The sequence below is a fragment of the Diabrotica undecimpunctata genome, chromosome 8 (genome assembly GCF_040954645.1).
Source record: "Diabrotica undecimpunctata isolate CICGRU chromosome 8, icDiaUnde3, whole genome shotgun sequence".
NCBI lineage: Eukaryota > Metazoa > Arthropoda > Insecta > Coleoptera > Chrysomelidae > Diabrotica > Diabrotica undecimpunctata.
Genome location: NC_092810.1, coordinates 28,074,460 through 28,097,400, shown reverse-complemented (window position 1 = coordinate 28,097,400; position 22,941 = coordinate 28,074,460). Strand labels below are relative to the sequence as shown.

General features: G+C 33.5%; 2 protein-coding genes across 2 annotated transcripts; both read left to right on the top strand.

The window, feature by feature from the left end:
- The first annotated feature begins 8,826 nt into the window (after window positions 1–8,826).
- GatC (glutamyl-tRNA(Gln) amidotransferase subunit C, mitochondrial) lies at window positions 8,827–11,145 on the top strand. Its single transcript, XM_072539946.1, has 2 exons — window positions 8,827–9,221; window positions 10,974–11,145. The coding sequence occupies exons 1-2, from the start codon at window positions 8,905–8,907 to the stop codon at window positions 11,143–11,145; spliced, it is 489 nt and encodes a 162-aa protein (XP_072396047.1). The 5' UTR covers window positions 8,827–8,904.
- On the top strand, window positions 11,114–20,463 carry PolG2 (DNA polymerase subunit gamma-2, mitochondrial). Its single transcript, XM_072539945.1, has 5 exons — window positions 11,114–11,584; window positions 12,281–12,442; window positions 12,681–12,864; window positions 15,749–15,972; window positions 20,350–20,463. Exons 1-5 carry the CDS (start codon window positions 11,114–11,116, stop codon window positions 20,407–20,409), a joined length of 1,101 nt encoding a protein of 366 aa, XP_072396046.1. The 3' UTR covers window positions 20,410–20,463.
- Window positions 20,464–22,941: the final 2,478 nt, after the last annotated feature.

The window sequence follows — 22,941 nt, the reverse complement described above, 5'->3', positions numbered from 1 at the left end:
GTGTTTTATCTCGTCGGGTATTAATGACGCACGGATAAAGAACCACGGACTCAACTGTATATTATACGCATGCTTTAAAAACATACACAACTGACACTAGCCATGTCAAACCAATGGCTAGCTCTCTTTTACTTTATCTTTGATACCTCGCGTTTTTCTAACAGCTGGCAACCCTAATTTGCGACCATTTTTTTCATATTATTATTATATTAAATCATATTAAATAAAATTAGCTTTAATTTTATATACAAAACATGCATATATGTCATGAGTAGCATTTTAATAAAATATTTAAAAAAGAAATGAACGACATAAAATTTTTGATCAAAAATTAATTACCATTAATTAAATTAAAACTATTTGCGGCCAGTTCTTGACTGGCAACCTGTTGTCAATGTATTCTCCTATTCTTAAATGTATGTAAAAATGTGAGTTTGATTAACTATGTTATGAACGTAGTGACCTACAGTGAGATCTCGTATTATAAGGTTATCCCAGACAGAAATATCTAAGCAGTTTTTGCAAATTCCTGATACTGAATGTGTTTTGTTATTTGTAGTTCCTTTATCGATATTTCTATATCTAAAAGACTTTCTACGTCTGATCTCATGATAGTGATCAGTCATAGAGTATAGTTTTGGTAGTAAGTTGTACTTTTACTATAACTTTACCACCGTATGAGATCTTCTCTGGTGTAATAACTTATGAGTCAACTGTGATAGTATAAATTTTATTAATTTAATTATAAATATTAATAACTGTTCTATTCAACGTTGTGTACAAACGAATTCGATGAAATTTTTATGGTTTAGTATTTATATTATTGTCCATATTAATTAAAAGAAATAACGAACTTATGAATAATTTAAAATTATTATTAAATAAAAAACACGAAGTTTAAAATGCCTATAATCTCTTCACAGCCAAGAAAAGACGAACCTAAATCATTACACTAGAACAAATCCTGACTTCTTGGCCTCTAGAGGCGGAGTATGACTCACCTCCTAGGTTCTCTTCCATCCTTTAGTCCTTAGACAAGGAAAGAGAGGGTACGCGTAATTATATGGAATGGACTGATGCCTAAACTGGTACCAGAAGGGTTGCCAGGTCTTATTTTATTTCTTCAGTAGATTGAGAATAATGGATATATCAATAAATAGATTTTTTTCACATCGAAACTGGACTCACTTTGCGAAGTTTTATTAAATGAAAGTTACCTGTCCTCTCTCTTTCCTTGTCTAAGCTTCAGTCAGTGAATATGCTGTCTGAAAGATGATCTATTTTGAGCGCTTTTTCTTGGCTCTGAATAAATTATAAATACCTAAACAAACACAAGATAAAGAAAATTCACAGATCAAAGTTACACGTGAATCTATTTCATCAACAAACTTGTATGTTAGGAATCCCCGTGTCAGTAACAACAAGTTGTCAAGTTCATAGACTTGGACACTTAGCAACTTCTTGCACTGAAATTATGATTGATTAAAATTTTAAGATATGTGATTTTACCCGTATTTTTTTATAGATGTCGCTACTCAACTCAATTCTAGAAAAATATGGAAATAGTTACTTTTCGCACTGACCCCTTCAATTGTTGATTGTCATTTGTCTTTAGATATTTTTCGATCAATCAAAATTAAAGTTTGATCAAACTGACCTTGAAAATTTGAGGATCCTCTATTTTTAGAGGATTTGATCAAATTCAGGATGTGATATCATAGGTGTATACTGTCAATGTTTTGATTTTGTCAAACTAGTTTGATCAAATATTTGACCGTCTGACACGGACCTAACTTAACATATCGATCTTAGAAAGTTATTACAATTTGTATTCAATTTACAATTTGTTAAGAATAGGTATTAATGTATTTTAGATCATTAAATTGGTTTTTAACCATCATTCCATGAAGTTAATAAAATCTACAATGCGTATTTGGGTAATTTTTTAAATGAAATAAAAGACGCGTCCGGTTTTTGGCTGGTCAGTGTATTTCTTTCTGTTATTTAATATTTGATATACTTTGAGGTAATTTATCCTAGAATTAATTAACTTGTATATATTTGAGTTTTAAATTAATTTTTAAGCATATGATACTACATTTTCAGTGAATATTTTGTCTATATTACAAGTAGTAGATAAAACGAATAAGCTAATAAGGTGATCTAAAATTTATCTAAGCAGCTTATTAATTTAGTTTTTCTTTGTAAATATAGATAATTTATATTAAATGTTTAAAAATAAACAAGAAAACTGCTACATGTGGCAATTATTTATTGAAAATACTTATCCCTTCCTAATCTTTATTTATTTTATTTATTTCGAAAATCAAAAACGTATCAATACTGACAGCTTTCCAGAAATTGACGGTATTCCTACAGTATTCTTTTAAACTTCCTCATAGATTGAATTTCCAAAATAAATATGCCATAAGAAGGGTGCACTGGAATTATCTTCCCAAAAATTAAGATTCATATAAACGCGCTTACAAATAATATACAGTGTTAGTCAAAAGTCCGTTCCCCTCTCGTATCTTTTGAACGGTTATTGTTATAATAGTGAAATTTGGAGGTGAGGTAGGAATACTGAGGAAAAAATAGGCAAATACCAATGTGGATTCCGAAAAGAAAGGTCAACAATTAATCAAATTTTCCTTCTCAGACAATCCTTAGAAAAGACATATGAATATGGAGTCGATACCCACCACCTCTTCATGGATTTTAAAAGCACTTATGACAGTGTAGACAGAAGCGCACTTTATAATGCCATGGCAGAACTAGATATTCCGTCGCATATAATAACATTGGCAAAGGCAACTATTTCGAAAGTTGAATGCAAAGTCAAGGTACAAAACAGAGTGTCAAGGTCATTTCAAACACATACTGGATTACACCAAGGAGACAGTCTATCGTGCCTATTGTTTAATATCGTGCTATAAAGAGCCATAGAGAAATAGGACATAACAACCAGAGGTACGATCATCAATAGAAGTGTACATATATTGGCCTACGCAGATGACATTGACATAGTAACACAACAAAAAGAGACCTGATACTGGCTTTTAACATTAGAAAAAGCCGCGAAGACAATGGGACTGCAGGTCAATGTATCCAAAACAAAATAGATGAAGGTCACAAACAGCATACAAATAGCGGCACCACAAGATCTGGTGACAGAAGCACACACATTCGAAGGGGTCTCGGAGTTTATGCATCTTAGAACACAACAAAAAAACAGCAACCTAGTAAGCGTAGAAATTAAGAGAGGAATATACCTGGCGAACGGAGCTTACTTTGGACTAAAGCAGCTCTTAACATCACACATAATTAGCAGAAAAAACAAGATACTAATATATGAAACTCTTATTAAACCTGTCCTGACATACGCGTCAGAGACATGGACTATGGTAAAGAGCGACGAAGAACTGTTAGGTCGCTTTGAAAGAAGAATACTTAGGCACATATACGGAGGAGTACAAGAAATCGGGATATGGCGCAGGCGCTACAATTTTGAGTTGTATCAATGCTATGAAAAATGCAACATCGTCCGGTCTATTAAAATTAATAGACTAAGGTGACTAGGACACCTTAAAAGAATGGACACTGGAGACCCCCAAAGACAGATATTATATCAAGAGCCAGTAGGAACTAGGAAGAGAGGCAGGCCAAGATCTAGATTTAAAACTCAAGTCGAAGATGACTTGAGGAATCTAGGGGTTAGAAATTGGAAAGCCAGGGCGAAAGATGGGGGGGAATGGAGACTAATTCTTGAACAGGCCAAGACCCATACAGGGTTGTAGAGCCAAAGATGATGACGTCCCAACACTAGCAGACCACGTATAAAATATAAATCCCAATGTCAGCAAACTAAAAATGGACCAACAATGCAAAATGAGAAATGCCCAATAGAAAAACTGAAATCGCACATAGAGCAGTCGACCCTGACAATATTCCATCAAAGTTGTTAAAAGCACAACAACAGAGCAAATCAAACCACTCTTGCGGAGGACTTGAAGAGGGAAAAAGTTTCCCAAGGAATGGAAAACGGGACTTATAATAAAGATCAAAAGAGAGTAACAAAAGATAGTGCGAAAATGGGAGAGGAATGACACTTCTGAAGTCCATAAATAAATTAAAAGTAGTAATTTTAAACTGATTGACAGACAGTGTGAAACTAATGTTAAACACGGAACAAGCCGGCTTCAAACCAAACCGATTATGCATGGCTCAAATTAACACACTTAGAGTAATCGTGGAACAACAAAGAATATAATATATAGTTCAATAGCAGCGCTTCAATAGGTGAGAGCACGATTATTGAACTTCCATATTTCGTCCGTACATTCCGATATAGCATTCATTCATCGACAAATGTCAAACATATTCATCCAACTTGAACATCTTCTTTCCTCCGCCATTTTGAATCAATATGAATCTTCCCTAAGCAAAAAATATAACTTCTTTCTACAGAAATCTCTATCTCATCTCCAAAACAAATTAAACAAGCTTGGGACCACTCCGTTCAATCGCTTACCATTTCACGAGAAATGGATAAAAAATCTCACAGACATCCAAATACCCAACAACGTCCTCAAACTTCTTTCTCTCGGACCAAAGTTCGGATTACAACCCTCAATCAAGGACTACTCCGTATGTAATTTCGTAGCTGACATAGAAAACATACTATCTCAGTCTGAAACCAATGACCTTCTTGAATTAAGATCATCTGCCAATAACATTCTCACTAACTTCTCGCATAAACCTTCCAACGCCAAGACCGATTTTGATCTTATTTATAAACAAGCGTCCACTTTTCTAAAAAAAACACCCTGACCTAATGGTATTATGATGAGAGAGCAATATATTAATCTGAGCCAGCAACTCCTAGATGATAGCAAATACTATCAACCACTTCAACCTACACCAACAAAATCAACCGATATATCACTGAACTAAAAAACAAAAAAATTATTGACGAGAAACTAGCCAAATCCCTCCATAATTACAATGGCTATGCTCCTAGATTTTACTGTCTCCCCAAAATTCATAAGCCACAACTAAGTATGCGACCCATATTATCGTCAATAAATGCTCCGAACACAAATATAGCCCAATTCCTCACGAACATTCTGTCACAAGCATACAATTATGACAATGACTTCAACATAACAGATTCTTTCCAGTTCAGTGAATTTATTAATAATTATCAACTACCCAGAGGTTTTGTCTTAGTAAGTTTTGACGTAGTATCCTTGTTCACAAATCTTCCACTTTCCAGTGTACTAACCTCTCTCCGTAACCATTGGAATCAAATCCAACCCCACAGTCCGATATCTTGGGAAACTTTTTCCGAATTATTAAAATTGATTTTTGACACCAATTATTTAATTTTCAACGACAAATATTATAGGCAAATTTTTGGAACTCCTATGGGATCCACGATTTCTCCGATTCTAGTCAACTTTGTACTAGATGATCTTATTAATGAGAGTATCAAGAAGTTAGATTTCCAGGTTCCCTTTGTAAAACGGTATGTCGACGATCTGATTTTAGCAACCCCGTCTGATAAGGCGGTTGACACCTTATCAGTTTTTAACTGCTTTGACCCTCACCTACAATTTACATGTGAATTTGAGGTTGATAACAGTATCCCGTTTTTAGATATGTGAATCATTCGCACACCTGATAACAGATTAGTCACTACCTGGTACAGAAAAGAAATGGCTAGCAACCGTTTCTTAAATTACCATTCGACACACCCAATCAGATACAAACTTAACCTGGTACAAGCCCTCAGCCTTAGAGTACACATGTTGACACACCCGCTTTACAAAGAAGAATCTCTCAATCTACTGAAGTCCATTCTCATAGATAACTCCTATCCGGCATCATTCATCAATAAATTTCTATATTCCAAAAGCTATGGGCAGTCCATTACCGAAACACCCAATGGGCTAACATTAGCGTCCATATCTAACAAAATACAGATTAATAAGTCCCCCCTCACTCCTGAACAAACCACTAAATATGCTTCGCTCCCGTACTTCCCACAAATCACTACCAAGCTTAACAAACTTTTCAAAAACTTACATGTTAAAATATCCTTAAAAAATACCAGAACCTTAGGTAAGTTATTTTCTAAGACAAAAACTCCATTGGCCCCTCTAGAACAAACTAATGTCGTCTATCAAGTATCCTGTGCAGAGTGCAACTCCTGCTACATTGGCCAGACCAGCCGCTCCCTTTAAGGTCGACTATCGTCCCACAAAAGCGACATTAGGATTTCTAAACCAAATTGTGCCCTTGCACAGCATGCCATTTCAACCAAACACAGTATCGACTTCACGAATACCAAAATACTGTGCAAACAACAAAATCATCATAAGCGATCCATCCTTGAAATGTGTCAAATTCTTAAACATCCATCCTCCCTAAATAAGAGAACCGACATCGACAACTTGAGTCAGATATATCACTCCCTCATCATACAAAATAAATAAAAAAAAACCCTTACAAGACAGTAACTTCAATCCCATTTTTCTTTCCAAATTTCTTCCTTTTTTTTTAAAAAAAAAGGTCCGTCCCTGTTCCGCTTGATAATTCCCTTAAGAATCGTAATCCGCACCATGCATTCCAAAGAAACACATGGACGACAACAAGCCACATGTGAAAATTATGACGAGCTAATCCGAAACAATCGAAAAGATTAGTGTGGTTTGACCCTCGAAAGTGCTTAAACCAACGTTCAAATGAAGCCATCGGTTAAAATTAAATGAACTAATGTTCTTACAGTTTTACTTGTATTTTTTTGTTTCGTTTCTCTCGTTTAGTTTGTAATCTTTAATGTTAAGTTATCGTAGAGTTTTTATACAACTCTAGTAGCTCAATAAACTCCTCGTAGACATACCGTCTCAGGACTTGCAACTTAATGTAGAGTCATATGTCGCCATGTTACCAATCCAACGGTAACTTTACCATCTTAATTTTAAACGAGACATTATGTAAACTAAATTTCATTTAGTAATTTTTAAAGGGTTTTTACCCCATATTTAGTGGCTATCTCCATGTATTAACCTGACACTGATGATGGAATACTTATTCCGAAAACGTTTTGTCAATTTAACATAGCCCAAATGGGTTTTTTATATAGCTTTTTATAAAGGATTTTATTGAAAAAAATTTTTAATATATGGTATACAGCCAACTACAGGAACTTAGTTTCCTTGTGAATTTTAATATTAGTCTTTGTTCTTTCTCGATATATATCGGCATATTTAAAATATTTTTATGACAATAAATACAAAATTAAATTTTCACTGTAAAATGTCTGATAATACTAACCTGGAATGACAATTATCATTTTATCAGTTGAGATTGTGAAAGTACTGTCACGATCGAGACAATCTGTGTCAAATTATATTTATGCGCATCATTGATTGGATATCTATTTAGCGTATTCTAAACTCCAACCAATTATACATCCGTAAGTAGAATTAGCTTTACGATAAATAATTTTCTAAGTTCTACGTATAATAATCACAGACTCACGTTTTTTTCTGTCACCTCTAGCTTAATGTGTTAGAGAGAGGTCAATCAACTATGACGCATTGAAAGAAGGGTTTGGGACGAACTATAGGTATGTTCTTGCGCATGTAGCCGCTATCGTGTGATTTCAGATGGGAACTTCAATTTTAAGATCTAAATAACTTTGGAAAATTTGTGTTTTCATTATTGATCCTCAGCGGTCTTATTAAAAAATTAATTGCACAGCTGTTGAAAGTTAATATTAATAGAATTTAAATTCGAAAATTTTATTTTCACGTTTCCTCAATATCAGTAGACTCAATTTTCTTAACTCCAACAGAGCCAAAAACATCAACTTTGATGGAACCAACCCCTTCAACAACGTCAATAGAATAAACAGCAATTAAACCGATTATCAGTACTGGCTGTGTCAGTACTAAATCCTCCTCCTCTATCTTTTCTCCTTGGTACGGATGTAGTGGCGTCATGTAATTTGTTCGACTCTTTCTGTCCAATTATCTCTCTCCTGTGTGTGTTGTTTTGCTGCGGAGAATGAGTCATGTCCTTTATTTGTTCCGACCTTCGTACTGGAGATCTTCCTCTGGATCTTTTACTCGCTACGTGTGACGTTACCTTCAACTATCATTCGCTCCATGTCTTCTCTTCTTCTATTTATATGTCCAAAATAGCTCAGTATGTTTACGGAGCCTAAGTAATTAAATTGCCTGACAACTTCGTAACCTGCCATGTTTCTTATCTCTGCTTGGTATTTTCAAGTACTAAATCACTTACTATCATTTTTTATTACCAAAACCAAAGAATATGTAGACACAAAAAGAATTTCCGTAAGGTTTTTGAACGAAGAGTGGTTTTACAGAAATGGAGACAATTCTACAATACATAGGAAAGGCACAAAAACCGATTTCAAAACTGACAGAGAAGTAGCGGTAATACATAATAGAAAAAAAATTAAAGACAAACAACAAACAGTAAACGAAACAGAGCAACTAGCTTATGTACATAATATATAGGATTAAAAACTTTGGAGCGCCTCTGTTAAAAATTGACTTAAATTTTACTCTGTATTGTAAGTTGCCAAATTCAGTAAATCGGTAAATTATTAAAGAGCAAAGATAATTATTATTTGATTTATATAACATACCAACGGACAAAAAATATTTCTTCTTGTTCCAGTTATTATGAATTATGTATTAATAAAATTTTAAAAAATAATATTTTTTTAATTATTTGGTAGCTGTTGATTCTTACTTAATTTTATTGTTAAAAAAGAAGAATTGCATAACCAAATTAAAAGTTTTTTAAAAACAAAGATGTCCCTGTTTTGAATACTAAGGTTTTCACCCCTTTAGACAAAAAAATATAATGAATAGACTCGTTTATCTTACTTTAAATAAAAGTAGGTATTTTTGTACAGTAGTAGAACAACATAAAGTAGGGACAAAAGAAATTAAACGAATTATTCCCGCAAAAAAAATAAAATCAAAGATCGATTTGACAAAGTTACCACCGAAGACTAAAATTGATGCTAATACCATAGCTTTACTCGAACGATTATCCCTAGTCGATTGCGAAAGCAAAAAAGCAATTGAAACCGTTGAAGCCCAATTAGAGTTTGCAGATCAAATCCTACAAGTTGATACATCAAATGTGGAACCACTCATTACTCCATTAGAGGATTTGTAAGTGTATTGATTATTAGTAAATATTATAAATTCTGCTTTCAATATTAAAATATCAAAGTTGTAATATTCATTTGTTTTGGTAAAATTTGCTGCTATATTATAAAACAAGAAAAAAGATGAAACACTTTGGAATAGGTTGACTGATTATAGATATGAAGATAACAACATAATAAACAATGCAGGCCAAAACCGGTATCTTTTCAAATTACTCTTAGAATAATAGCATTTTCTGTGTTATTGAAAAACATTAAAACGATACTGATTGTGGCATGCAAATACCAGAGAAAACAGTAGTATATATGTAACAGAAATAAAAATCTGACAAAATGACAATTGTTTAGCAGAAGACAAACCTACAAATAATGGAAATATCAGCAAATGGAGATTTTTCGGTCAACTTACCATAGGTTGAACTCTATACTCAGATTGAAGAGAAAGATAAGGAATTGGAGAAACTAATAGATATATTGCCGAATTGAAGCTTCTTCTTTCTCTTCTAATGGCGCTACAACCCTTTGTGAGTCTTGGCCTGCTTAACAATGTTCTTCCATTCTGCCCTGTCGGATACTTTCCTTCGCCACTGCCTGATGTTCATGGTTTTAAGATCCCTCTCTATGGCGTCTATCCATCTTTTACGGGGCCTTCCTCTTGTTCTGTTTCCTTGGGGCTTCCATCTCTGGACTACTTTTACAGCTCGATTATCTGGCATTCTTTCTAGGTGACCAAGCCAGTTTAGTCTTTGTGACTTTACAAATCTGACAATATCTGCGCTCTGCATTAGTTCATCCAGCTCGTGATTCATTTTAATTCTCCACGAACCATCGCTGCATTGGGTTGGTCCAAATATCTTCCTTAGTATTTTGCGCTCAAATATTCTCAGTTGATTTTCATCAGTGGTTGAGAGGGTCCACGTTTCACATCCATATGTGACCACTGGTCTAATTACTGTTTTGTAGATTCTCAGCTTAGACTCACGATTCAGTAACTTACTTTTCAATAAGTCTTTGTATGCATAAAAGCACTTATTACCACTAAGAATCCGTGCTTGTATTTCTTGACTGATGTTGTTGTTGTCATTTATTATTGAGCCTAGGTAGGGAAAAGTGGAGGCATATTTGTAGGTATGGTTGTCTACCTTCAGATTCTCATGTTCATTCGATTTTGTGCACTCCATATATTTTGTTTTGCTTTCATTTATATATAGACCAAACGTAGCAGCTTCTCGTTTCAGTTCTATAACTTTTTCGCTTAATACACTTTTGTTGCGGCTTATTATGGCAACATCATCCGCATATGCGCATATTTGCATAGATCTTGTATTAATACAGCCGTTTATATCCAGTTTTCTAACAACAGCTTCTAAAGTTAGATTAAAAAGTGTTGTTGATAAGGCATCCCCTTGTGCCGAATTGAAGCATTTGAAATAAAAATGGAATATATAATTAATTATTATTGCTATTGTGTTATCTGTAGGGTTAGGATAATTATGCATTATAGTATTTCCATCTTTCTAAAAGACTTATTCATATTCAGCTCAATGGGGTGCTATTGTTTGAAGTGTGAATTTCCATAAATAAGAGATCTACCTGTTTTATGAAATGATCCCTTGTTTATGGAATTTCACACCTTAAACAATGCACCTCTTTTGAATGAATGTTGAATATTAATTATTCTTTTAGAAAGATGTTATTATTATAAATGCATAAATATCTGAACCCTAGTTATCTGTATTGTCAAATTTATTTTCAGACCCTTACAAGTAAGAGAAGATATTGTAACTGATGGGAACTGTAGAGAAGCTGTATTAAAGGGAGCAGTTTTAGTTGAAGACGAGTATTTTGTAGCACCTCCAGGAAATATACCTTTAGAATCCAGGGAAAACTTACTATATGACACAAAAGATGTTAAAAAGGACTCTTGACTTTGCAACAAATAGTGGTTTTTTAAAAAAGACTGTTTTACCTAAATATAACATTGACCAGTTCAAAATTGGCCCGTTGGGATTACTCTTATGTCAAAATATAAACACAGAATGGTTGTATCACACTCTGATAAATAAAGAACTTACAGTATGTCCCAATGAGGGTGATATTGATAATACCTATGACTTTGTCAAAATTCTTTGTTCAAGTAAATTGCCGTTTGGTATCACAGATGTCAAAAGGCAAAAGAAATCTTTTACAACTGATGAAATTGTTGAATATTACAAAAATTCAACCAAAGGGGAGAGGGTAAGTTTTGAAAATCTACTTAGGCATGAAGAGGATGTGTTTCTAAAGTTTACTATATTTGTATCACCAAGTGATTCTACGAGAATGTTTCACCATTGGCAGAAGCAAAGAAGGATATGGTTTAGGAAAGTAAGTATAAAATTTTAATGAGAATTGTTATTTAATTTGATATCCTATCTACCTATTTAATATTCTCAATAATAAAATGTACAGTAATTAGTCACAATTTTCGATTGTGAGTTAAGTGGAAGACCCTAGAAGAAAAGGAACATAACAATCACTATTTTTTAAATCTAAATTTCAGGATACTACAACTTTTAATTCAAGAAAAATAGAAGATATGAAAAGAAGAAGGATACCTATTGATCTTAATGTACTAAGATTAAAGACTAGGATTTTTCCTTAAAAAGAAAAGGTATCAGGAAAAAGACATATTGACCTCAAATGCAATACAGCTTTTCCTTACAAGAGGAGTCTTTGTACCAAGTGTCTATTACATTAATATCTAAGCCTACCTATTTTTTATGGAAGATATTACATCTCTACCATTAACAATTTCTTTGTACTTCTCATACAATTTGAAATTATATCACCTTTTCCAAATACCATTCTCACAGATTGCGCCCATTATTGTGCATTGTACCGTCCTTTTGAAGACAAGCAGATGATTTGTGTCTGTTTTGGAGATGGTCCATGTTTCTGGCCCATATGTCTGCATTATTACGAGGAGTGTTCTATATATTGTTAGTTTGTTGTTTTGGCCTAATTTCTGTTTTTTATTACTATACAGATATTCATAGCATATCTGATATTAACAAAGAATAGTTTTCAGCTGCTCCTGGAAGATATTTACTGAGTGATATTAAAAATGTGGAAAACTCAGTACAAACTGTGGACATCGCTGCAAAATATTCTTGGGGAACACAGTTACTGGAAACTATTACTCTTAACAAAGAAGATAAAAATTTTACCAATCAGCAACTAGAGGTGAGTAAGGTGTCATTTTCATTTGAAGCAGTGAGTACAAAATCATGAATTATTTTATAACAACCTGTATGTCAAAACAACTTAACTGTGCATATGTCTGCTACAAGATTATATCTGGTTTTTACTGCTTATAACATTTTTTTATTTATCCGTTAAAAACTATAGTACAGTTAAATATTTTATACCAAGAATATATATTATACTAATATATTATATTAATATATACCACTTATTTTAGTTTAAAGAACGAAAATTTGTGACAGCTCATACAATTACGAGCCAAATAAATTTACCTACGATATTTTTAAATGCCATTTGTGATGCTTATCAAGAACCAGTCTTTCAGGATAAAGTTAGACCAATGTTTCATTTTCATAGAAAGCTAGCCCCATTCAAACTCAGTTTTGCAATGACAGGCAGTTGTAAGTATTATCAGTATATTTTTTTAGATTTGTATGTACATATTAAATTACTTGGTATATATGAGTTTATATATTCGACCGATAATGCTGTAGCCCTAGGATAAAAATATTCACTAAAAGTCACTCCATTGAATATAAAATTAACACGTTTTTCCAATTTTTTATAATATTTACTTGGATAAATATGTTAATGGTGGGAATTTTTCAAATTATCTTAATATTTTGTTATTTTATTATTGGAGTATTTCTACTTTAGATTATCAAAGCGAAATATTTTTCTATTAGTTTTCATGTAACTTAACACAAAAAAAGTATACAATTTGCTGTTCTTCTTCGATTTCCCCTTGGAAGATTTGGATCAAATGGGAATATGATTATGGAGACTAATGACTATTTCTAGGCCAAGGTCTTTCTCCAAAAATGGAGGCAAATTGTTAGAGATGTCTTGTAATCAGTGTGCAACTCTAGAAGAATAAATTATGTCATAAGGTATGTCATAAATTAAATCACCCATTACCGGGACAAAAATAAATTGATTGAATCCAACTTACCTTAGTACAAAAGTGTACACAAAAAAAGTTACAGCCCTTTGAAGTTACAAAATAAAAATTGTTTTTTTGCATTATCTCCCAAACTACTTGACATTTTGTAATAAAAATGGAAACGTTACTTTCTTGTTCTAAAAGCATTTTTCATACAAAAGAAACAACAAAATCTAAGCGCACAGAAAAATTTTAAGGGGGATGTGCAATCCTAAATCCCCCCAAACTTTTGAGTACATTTAAATCAAATGAATTTTGTGGCATCATTAGTTTAACACATTATTTTTAAAACTTTTTTGTCTGTTATCACTTTTTCGAAAAACTAGTTTTTTCCTAGTTGGCCATAAAATTACAATTAGTTTCTATGGATACAATAATTACAATCAGTTCCACAAATATTAGTCAATAATTTGAAGCTATCATTTATTGTGTGAATAAGATTAATATTAAAAATTTTGATATTACAATGGCCTACATATTTTAGGAAATGGCAGATATGCATTTAACTTTGGGTAAGTTAGATCAGATTAAATTATGATTTCAATAAACTATCGGGAATATCGTAGGTGAATGTCAAGAATGTCAAAATAATGCAGCAGCCGCAAGGCGTTATGCAGTAAAACACGCCAATCGAAATACACCCGATAGACGATTATTTCTGACCATTGATCGTCGTTTACGGTAAACAGGTACATTCCAACCACAAGTTGCTGGCAATAGTGGTCGTCCAATAATGGATGCAAGTGATGAAGACATTTTAGAAATCATTGAAGAAGTCCCTGGAACAAGTACAAGAGTAATAGCTGCTCAACTAAATGTTCCTCACGTAAGGGTTTGGAGGCGTTTGAAGGATCAACTGCTTAAACCCTATCACTTAACAACGGTTCAAGAGTTATTGGTTGAAGGTTATCCTAAAAGGATTGGATTTTGCGATTGGTTGTTAATGGAAAACACTCGAAATGTTAATTTTATTAGAAATATTTTGTTTACCGACGATGCTACCTTCAGTAGAAATGGAATAACAAACCATCATAACAAGCACATTTGGGCCAACGAACAGTTCTTGGCAAACGATTTACAGGAGTATTTGGAAGAAGTGAATATTGCAATAAGGCAAAATATGTGGTTTCTACAAGATGGCGCTCCACTGCATTACAGTAATGAAGTCCGGGAATACCTTTGCAGGCAGTATCCTGGTCGGTGGATTGGAAGGGGCCGTGACGCACCTATTTCTTGGCCACCCAGAAGTCCAGGTCTTAACCCCATGGACTTTTGCTTTTGGGTGTTTATGAAAGAGAAAGTGTATTCTGTAACAATAGAGGACGAACAACAATTGAGGGTTAGAATAATTGAAGCTGCGAATCAATTTCGTCAGAAAAATATGATTTTTCAGCGCATTCAGTTTTCCTTATTAAAACGATACCCAATGTATATTGAAGAAAATGGGGAAAAAGTTTGAACATTTATTGTAATATCATATTTATAGAGGTTATAGACATTTTTTGTACTTGTTAATTCATTTGAGCCATTTATTTAGTTGGACATAATTTTTTAAAGGTTAATGAAAAGGGCCGTAACTCAATAAAAACTGTTTTTTGAAAAAAGTGATGAGGCAAAAAAAATTTAAAAATAATGTGTTAAACTAATGATGCCACAAGATTCATTTGATTTGAATGTACTCAAAAGTTTGGGGGGATTTAGGACTCCATACCCCCTTAAAATTTTTCTGTGCGCTTATATTTTGTTGTTTCTTTTTTATGAAACATGCTTTCAGAACAAGAAAGTAATGTGTCCATTTTTATTACAAAATGTCAAGTAGTTTAGGAGATAATGCAAAAAAAACAATTTTTCTTTTGTAACTTCAAAGGGCTGTAACTTTTTTTGTGTACACTTTTGTTCTAAGGTAAGTTGGATTCAATCAATTTATTTTTGTCCCCGGAATGCGTGATTTAATTTATGACATACCTTTTTTAAACACCTTGTATAAGTGTTAGAATTTCTAAGTTTCCGACTTTAAGTGCCAAAGAAAAAGAATACCAGATCAAAGCATTGACTTTTGTCAGGATTGTCATGAAAATATTGTTGACGTCATCAAATTTGACGTTGACGTCAATTTCTTACAGCGTTGCTGGTTTGTCACGATAGTAGAGAATTCTGAAATAATTAATAATTCATCCTCCATTCAGTGACAAATGGTGCAAAAATGTACACATTATATTTTTTAAACCAATTTCATAGTTCTTAACTTCACTATATTGCTATTGTTATCAGGGACTCTCCATTATTACACTCTTTCTTGAAATATTAAATTAATGAAGATTTCAGTATATTTACTTTTTTAGCGCAAGCCATTACAAAGGAACTTGAAGATTTAGCATTATATCTTTGCAAACAACTTCGAGCAAACCATGTTTCAACTTTGTATCTTCCAAGTTCTTCTAGAAATACTTTAGAAGCTCAGTACAAGCAATATGATCAGTTGGGAATCCCTTATACAGTTGTTCTAAATGAAAGGACCCTAAATGATGGTATAGCTAATTTAAGAAGTCGTGATACAACACTTAAGGTAAGTTTATTAATTTATATAATATATTCATAGACATAATTTAAATAGACAGCGTTACAATACAACGTCGTTCCCCCAGTGCGACAGAGAAAACTGACGCAAATCAGTCCCTACGTCTCTTTTTAATAAGCTGGATTTTTTGACCTTCTTCTTCTTCAAGTGCCCTGTCCGTTGCGAACGTTGGCTATTAACATGGCAATTCTGATCTTGTTTGCGGCGCTTCTGAATAGTTCGACCGATGTGAGCCCGAACCACTTCCTCAGATTTTGGAGCCACGAGTGTCTTCTCCTGCCTGGCCCTCGCTTACTCTCTATTTTTCCCTGGACAATCAATTGCAGTAGACGGTACTTATCGTGTCTCAATATGTGGCCTAGATATTCAAGCTTTCTTTGTTTAATTGTATTCACGATTTCTTTCTCCTTTCCGATTCTTTGGATTACCTCTATGTTGGTGACATGTTCGGTCCAGGATATACGAAGAATGCGTCGGTACACCCACATTTCCAATGCTTCTAGTTTTCTCGTGAGCGTCTCCGTCAGCGTCCAGGCCTCCACACCATACAGTAAGATCGGAAAAATGTAGCATTTAACTAGACGTAGTTTTAGGGGAAGAGACAAATCCCTGCTTATGAGGAGCTTTTTCATATTGCTAAATGCTGCTCTAGCTCGTTCTATTCTCGCCATAATTTCTGTGGCCTGTTCCCATTTTGCATTTACGTTGGTGCCAAGGTACACATAAGATTCTACATGGTCAATTAGTATGTTACTTATCCGTAACTGTCGAGCAGGTTGTTGCTTCCTGCTTATCAGCATCCATTTTGTCTTCTTGAAGTTGAGGCTCAGGCCGTATTCCTCACTAACTGAATAAACTCTTTATATTACCTGCTGTAATTCGTCTATGGTACTGGCAAGGATCACCGTGTCGTCGCCATATCTTATATTGTTCGTTAACTTGCCGTTTATTTTTATGCCCTCATTTGCATTTTCCATACATTTGTTAAATATTTCTTCGGAATAAATATTGAATAGGAGTGGGGATAATATACACCCCTGACGGACACCTCTTTTGATCTGCACACTTTCAGTGAGTTCGTTGCCAATTTTTGCTCTTGCTGTTTGACCCCAGTATAGGTTTGCCACAATTCGAATGTCCTTGTCGTCAATACCTGTCTTTCGCAGAATATCTATCAATTGTTCATGATTGACATTGTCAAATGCTTTTCTAAAATCCACAAAGCACAAATACACGTCCTTATCAACGTCTCTACACCGCTGTATAAGCACCTGGAAAGCGAAAATTGCTTCTCTAGTTCCAAGTGCTTTCCGAAAGCCAAACTGCGATCTATCAATATTTGACTCACATTTATCATATATTCTTCTATGAATGATCTTAGTGAACGCTTTAGTGACATGATTGATCAAACTTATAAGCCGGTAGTCATCACAGATCTGGGCATTTGGTTTCTTCGGGATTGTAATAAATGTTGACTGCAGCCAGTTCTCCGGGATTTTACCGCTATTATATATGTTGTTAAAAAGTTCAACTAGATTATCAAGGAACTGTTTGTCTGATTTACATAGGATCTTTAATATTTCGCAGGGTACATTGTCCGGACCTGCTGACTTATTGTTTTTTAGTGCTGCAATGGCATCTTCTATCTCCGATTTAAGGATTGAAGGTCTTGTTTCTCCTTCTCCATATAGGTGATCATCAGTCCTGTCAGATGCAAATAATTTTTCTATGTATGATTTCCATGTTTCTAATATCGTCGATGGCGCCGAGATAAGATTTCCATCGACATCTTTGATGCTGTTGGGTGACTTATTGAATTTCCTCTTGTTTGTCATTGATTTTATTTTTTTGTGCATATTGTAACTGTCGTATTTTCGTTCGTATTGTTCTTATTGTTCGTATTGTTCATATCGCACCCTCAGTGCAAGACTGCAGTACCTCAAAATTTTATGAAAATGAAGTAATCATGGAATTCGATTGTAAACATGCATATCTATCCCCTGTAAAACTTTAGTAACTTTCAAATGCTTAACCGGCTAAATATTACAACAACAACAGTTTAACTATTTTGCGTTTTTGTACATAAGTTCCGCGCAAAACTGTTGTAATTCTAATGTAACAGAGTTACAACCGTTTCGCACGGAACATTACAATGGTTTCGATAACAAGCAATGAAAGGCACAAAAAAAGTAAGATATTTGTTATATCTGTGGTGTTTAATTTTAATATACAGCGTGTCTACGTAATCCATTAACGGCCGAGACAATAAACAAAGATTTACGAGACCAATCTATTCATGTAAATTTTATGTCCTTTGTGTGACATTATATTTTCCATAAAATGTGTGTGATATCGTTTGACCATTTATTTAATAGATTGGATTAAAAACACATAAATTAAGGCTAATTATTTACAGCCAAAAAGTATTTTTTCTTATGAAAGGAAAAACAGTTATCTTAAAACTTGTGTAGTAACAATATTGACAGGTTAAAAATATCTATTCTCAGAAAAGTTGTTCTATAAAAACTAAATCCCAAATTGTATTAAATCTTCATGTAACCTTTCGGGGCGATTGTCTTATCATATTGTCCCCCCGTAATTCCCAACTTTTACTAAGGTACTGAATTTCAATCCTTTTGTTAATCACTGTACTCAAGGTAACGTGATTTGCATATTTTTATTATAGTAACTTTGTTTTGAATTTAAATAAAAATATTGAAAATTTCAAATGGCCAAAAAGAAAGATTTGGTATACTTATGCCATTTGGGTATGATACCAGAAGCTCAACATAGTTTTTATAAAAATATTTTGGCCCAAGATGATATACAAGAAGAGGACAACAACTAACAGAAAATGTGTCTACACTTTTTACAATTTTTTCCGTGCAAAAGTGTTGTAACTTTAAATTTCTAATACTAAATGTGTAGTGATTAACAATTTTCTCCGTGCAAAAGTGTCGTAACTTTGAAATTCCTAATTTTTTTGCATTAGTATTATTTTATTTAAATTTCTATTTTTGGTTAATGTAATATAGGCTGAAAAGAATGCAAAATCATAATTAAATGTTAATTTTTCTTAAAACTTGTGTCTTATTTCACCGATATTAGCACGAAAATAAACAAAATCGTCTTTATCTCGAAACTTACTTATTCTGACTTACAGCAGTCTTGCACTGAGGGTGCGATATTTTTTGACCACATAACCTAAATGACTAATGGGAATGCCACATTTGTTTGTATTAGATATCTGTGAATATATTATATGTTCATAAATATTGGTTATGTTGGAAAATTACATTTGGGAGTCATTTCTATGGATAAAGTGTACATAGTTTTACATCAGGAACACAAATAATTATGAAAAAAAAAAACTTTGTATGGGTGCAGCTAGGGGTCCTATGAACCCTCGCTAGAATTGCTCTAATCTCCAGCTTTTGGCAAGAATAGGGCAGAATCTTTCCAAAATTAGTTAAAAAATAAAATGTTATCCAGAAATCGCGTAAGTTTCGATTTTAATAGGGCATTTATTTAAGCTATTCATGCAGCGTTTCATCACTTCCGAAAATACTTTAGAATTGTTGCTTAGAAGCAGTTGTTCAACATTGTTTGAAACAAGCAATTGTTCCAGCAACACTGGAAGTTGATAGGCAGAGCTGGTGGATGTCATAGGAATATTGTCGAGCATTACTGACGAATATAGTCTATCTTTACCTCTCTTGTGATCAATCGGACTAGCAAAACATTTGAGGTTAAAAAGAAACAGACCAAATGAGCTTTTTTCATTTGGCATCTCACAAGGCATTCCGACCAGAGTTTGGGGCGGATGGGCATGGCAAAATTTATGTAGTAAAAAAAATTTGGAAAAAATCTTTGGTCGGCATCTTTTGATAATTAAAGCCGGATGTGGAACGTGTGCAGATAACTTGTAAGCCACGCCCCTTCCAAGGTTGCCGCCGCGTTCCTATTGGACCATTAGTTGGATGGACTGTTAGTTGTCAACATGGCGGCTGTTAGCTGTCAACAAGTGGCCAATCCAACGTGGCGGTTGTCAAGTCTATGACATGCTGTCACTCCGCAGGAGACTATTATCCATCAGTCCTTCGGCAACTTTAATCCTTTTTAATTTACGAATTAATATTATTGTTATAATTATTAAACAAGAAATCTGCCTGATGCTAGAATTGAACTCGTATATAAACTTTCTATCTTTATTCAAACTAAAGCATGTATCGAAACTTGTAATATAGTCGTCATGGTCACGGACTCATTGAAAATTCTTCCTAAATCCCCCCATCAGAGACTTTCTACGCTTATGAATTGTATATGTTTCTTTTACAATAAATTTCTGTTGTTTTTTTTTTTCAGGAACAGGTCCATGTTACAGAATTAGTCACATATGTAGAGCAGTTGTTTAGAAATTATTAACTATTGTTAAAATATTTTTATGTATGAGAAATAAATTTGAATTTTTTAAAATTATTTATGTTTATTACTGTATATCACATAAATTTATTCCTTAAACTTTACATAGAATCTTCTAGAAATTCTGTCTTGACATAAATATTTAAAATAAAATTTGCAAAATTCTACCTGCGATGGCCGTTGGGTGGATTCAGTAGGTTAATAATCATTCTTGCCGGTCCGATGCCTCTATAAAGAAGTAGAATGAAAGCAAGATGTCACCTCTTAAAAATTTTAACTAAACTAAAATAACTAAAATACGGAAAAGCATTATAAGTTCAAAGTGTGTCAAAGAAAGTAAATGAAATTATTAACAAAAATAGAATATTAGTATTGCAGTCCAATCAAACCGAGAAAGAATGTACAGAGTGAGAAAATTGGATAAAGAAACAGATAAAAAAGGAACAAATAAAGGAAATACTAAAAGTGACGTAGGTGAATTACTTATTAAGACAATACAGTGAGAAAATAAAATCGAGAAAGCATCACAAATGAAAGAATCAGACAACACGTAACATCACAGAAACGGATGTTACAAAAAATGACCAATCATAAATCCAAAAAAGAATATTAAAATTGCAGAGTTATTTGCTTCAAATATAAAGAGAGATAATACAAGAGTAAAAATACTACTTTTACAATACAAAGAAAGAAAGTAGGTACACCTTTTATTATTTTGATAGGTTAGTGGATAGATTTGGCAATAGTCAGAACCCTCAAACCAGCAGTTGCCAGGTTGTAAAACATGTCTTTTAACTTTATTATTTATACTTACTTTTAAAACTTTTTTTTTTTGGTAATTCTCAAGTGTTAATTTTTAAATATCTTATTGCTTTTGATTGCATATATTATGTTTCATTTGTAATGTAAATTTCAATACTGTCAAACAAAAATATTTCGTTCTGTCAAACTCATTTGAGGCTATCTTCACTGGGACCAAATGTGAAACATGTTCCAGACTTTACTTAAGTGTATAAATTTTTTGTTTCTCAGTGTAACTATAACTTTACTACTGTTTTGAACGACTTCCTTATTAGTTTTGAAGTTATACTTCTATTGCCTAAAACTACGGTTGCCTAAAACATCATATCCAATTACGACGACATTGATCATGACAACCACCAGCGTGAACAACAATTTATTGAGATATATCTATCACTATATCTGCAATAGTACCACCAAAACAAAGGAAATATTGATGAAAATCGATCAGTAAGCATAATAATAGTAGATCTAGACATTAATGAAGAAAAGACGAAATATATGCACATCAAACGTAGAGCCAGAATAGGCCAAAACATAACTATGAACACATACAATTTTTGAATGTGTAAGAGAATTCTAGTATTTGGGTGCCAACTTAACTCACGACAATAATCTAAGCAGAGAAATAGGGATTATAATACAAAAAGATAACATAATTATATAACAGTCATAACATACGGTTTAAAAATCTGGACAATTACGAAACAAACCCAACTATTTTAAAGGCAAAATATTGAGAAAAATATATGGTCATATAGTTGGTAACACAACTGGGCAATATCGAATTAAATCAAATAAATAATTGGAATGCTTATACGGTCACCCAAGAGCAACAACAGATAAAAGCTGTGAGGATCAGGTGGGCAGGAAATGTGCAAAGAGCCAAGAACAGCTTATCAAACGGATATGTGAGGAGAACCCTATCCGAACAGACTTAGAGCAAAATTACCTTAAAGATTTAAATTACATTGGAGTAAAACATTGGGGAGATATGACAGATCGTAGTAGATGGAGGCCAATCGTACAGGCAGTGAAGACCCCCAAAGAGTTGTGAAGATACGCAGAGAGGGAGGATTAGAGGACCCAATCCTTTTAATAAATTTGTCTGAATAGACAACAGCTGTGAATTTGTTAGAGTTTTGTTAGACAATAAAACTCATTGTTCTAGAACATAACGTGGTAACAGAAAAGGAAATCCAAAGACATACAGAAAAAAGGCTCAATATGGTGGTGAAAATGAAGGGAAAGCGGCTATAAAAATGCGATGTTACAGGAAAACATTCACCTACTGCTGAGTATTATATAAAATCTATGGTGCTATTTACAATAATCACCGGATTTGTTACGATGTACGTGTTAGAAGAAAGGATATACGAGAGAAGAAATATATATATAGCAATGCAGCAATAGATGAATGGTCTGCGAAATAATAATATCTGTGTCAAAGCCTTGTTAATTTGTGACAGAGGGTGGTCAAGACAAGCCTGCTTGCAATGGAGATATATGTAGGCCACAAGCAATCACAGAAATGGTTGAAGAGATGCTAAAATCGGCAATTCAGTAGAAAACAATCCACGGCTATGTAAAAAAGATATTAGAGTAATAAAGGCGATCCGACTTGAAGCGAGATACCCAGGTACAAAAAGAAAGATAAGATAGTTTGCAGGAGAAAATAAGAAGTGATTTAATTATAACTTGAAGAGAGGGAAGAAACTTTTGGAAATGAGGTGG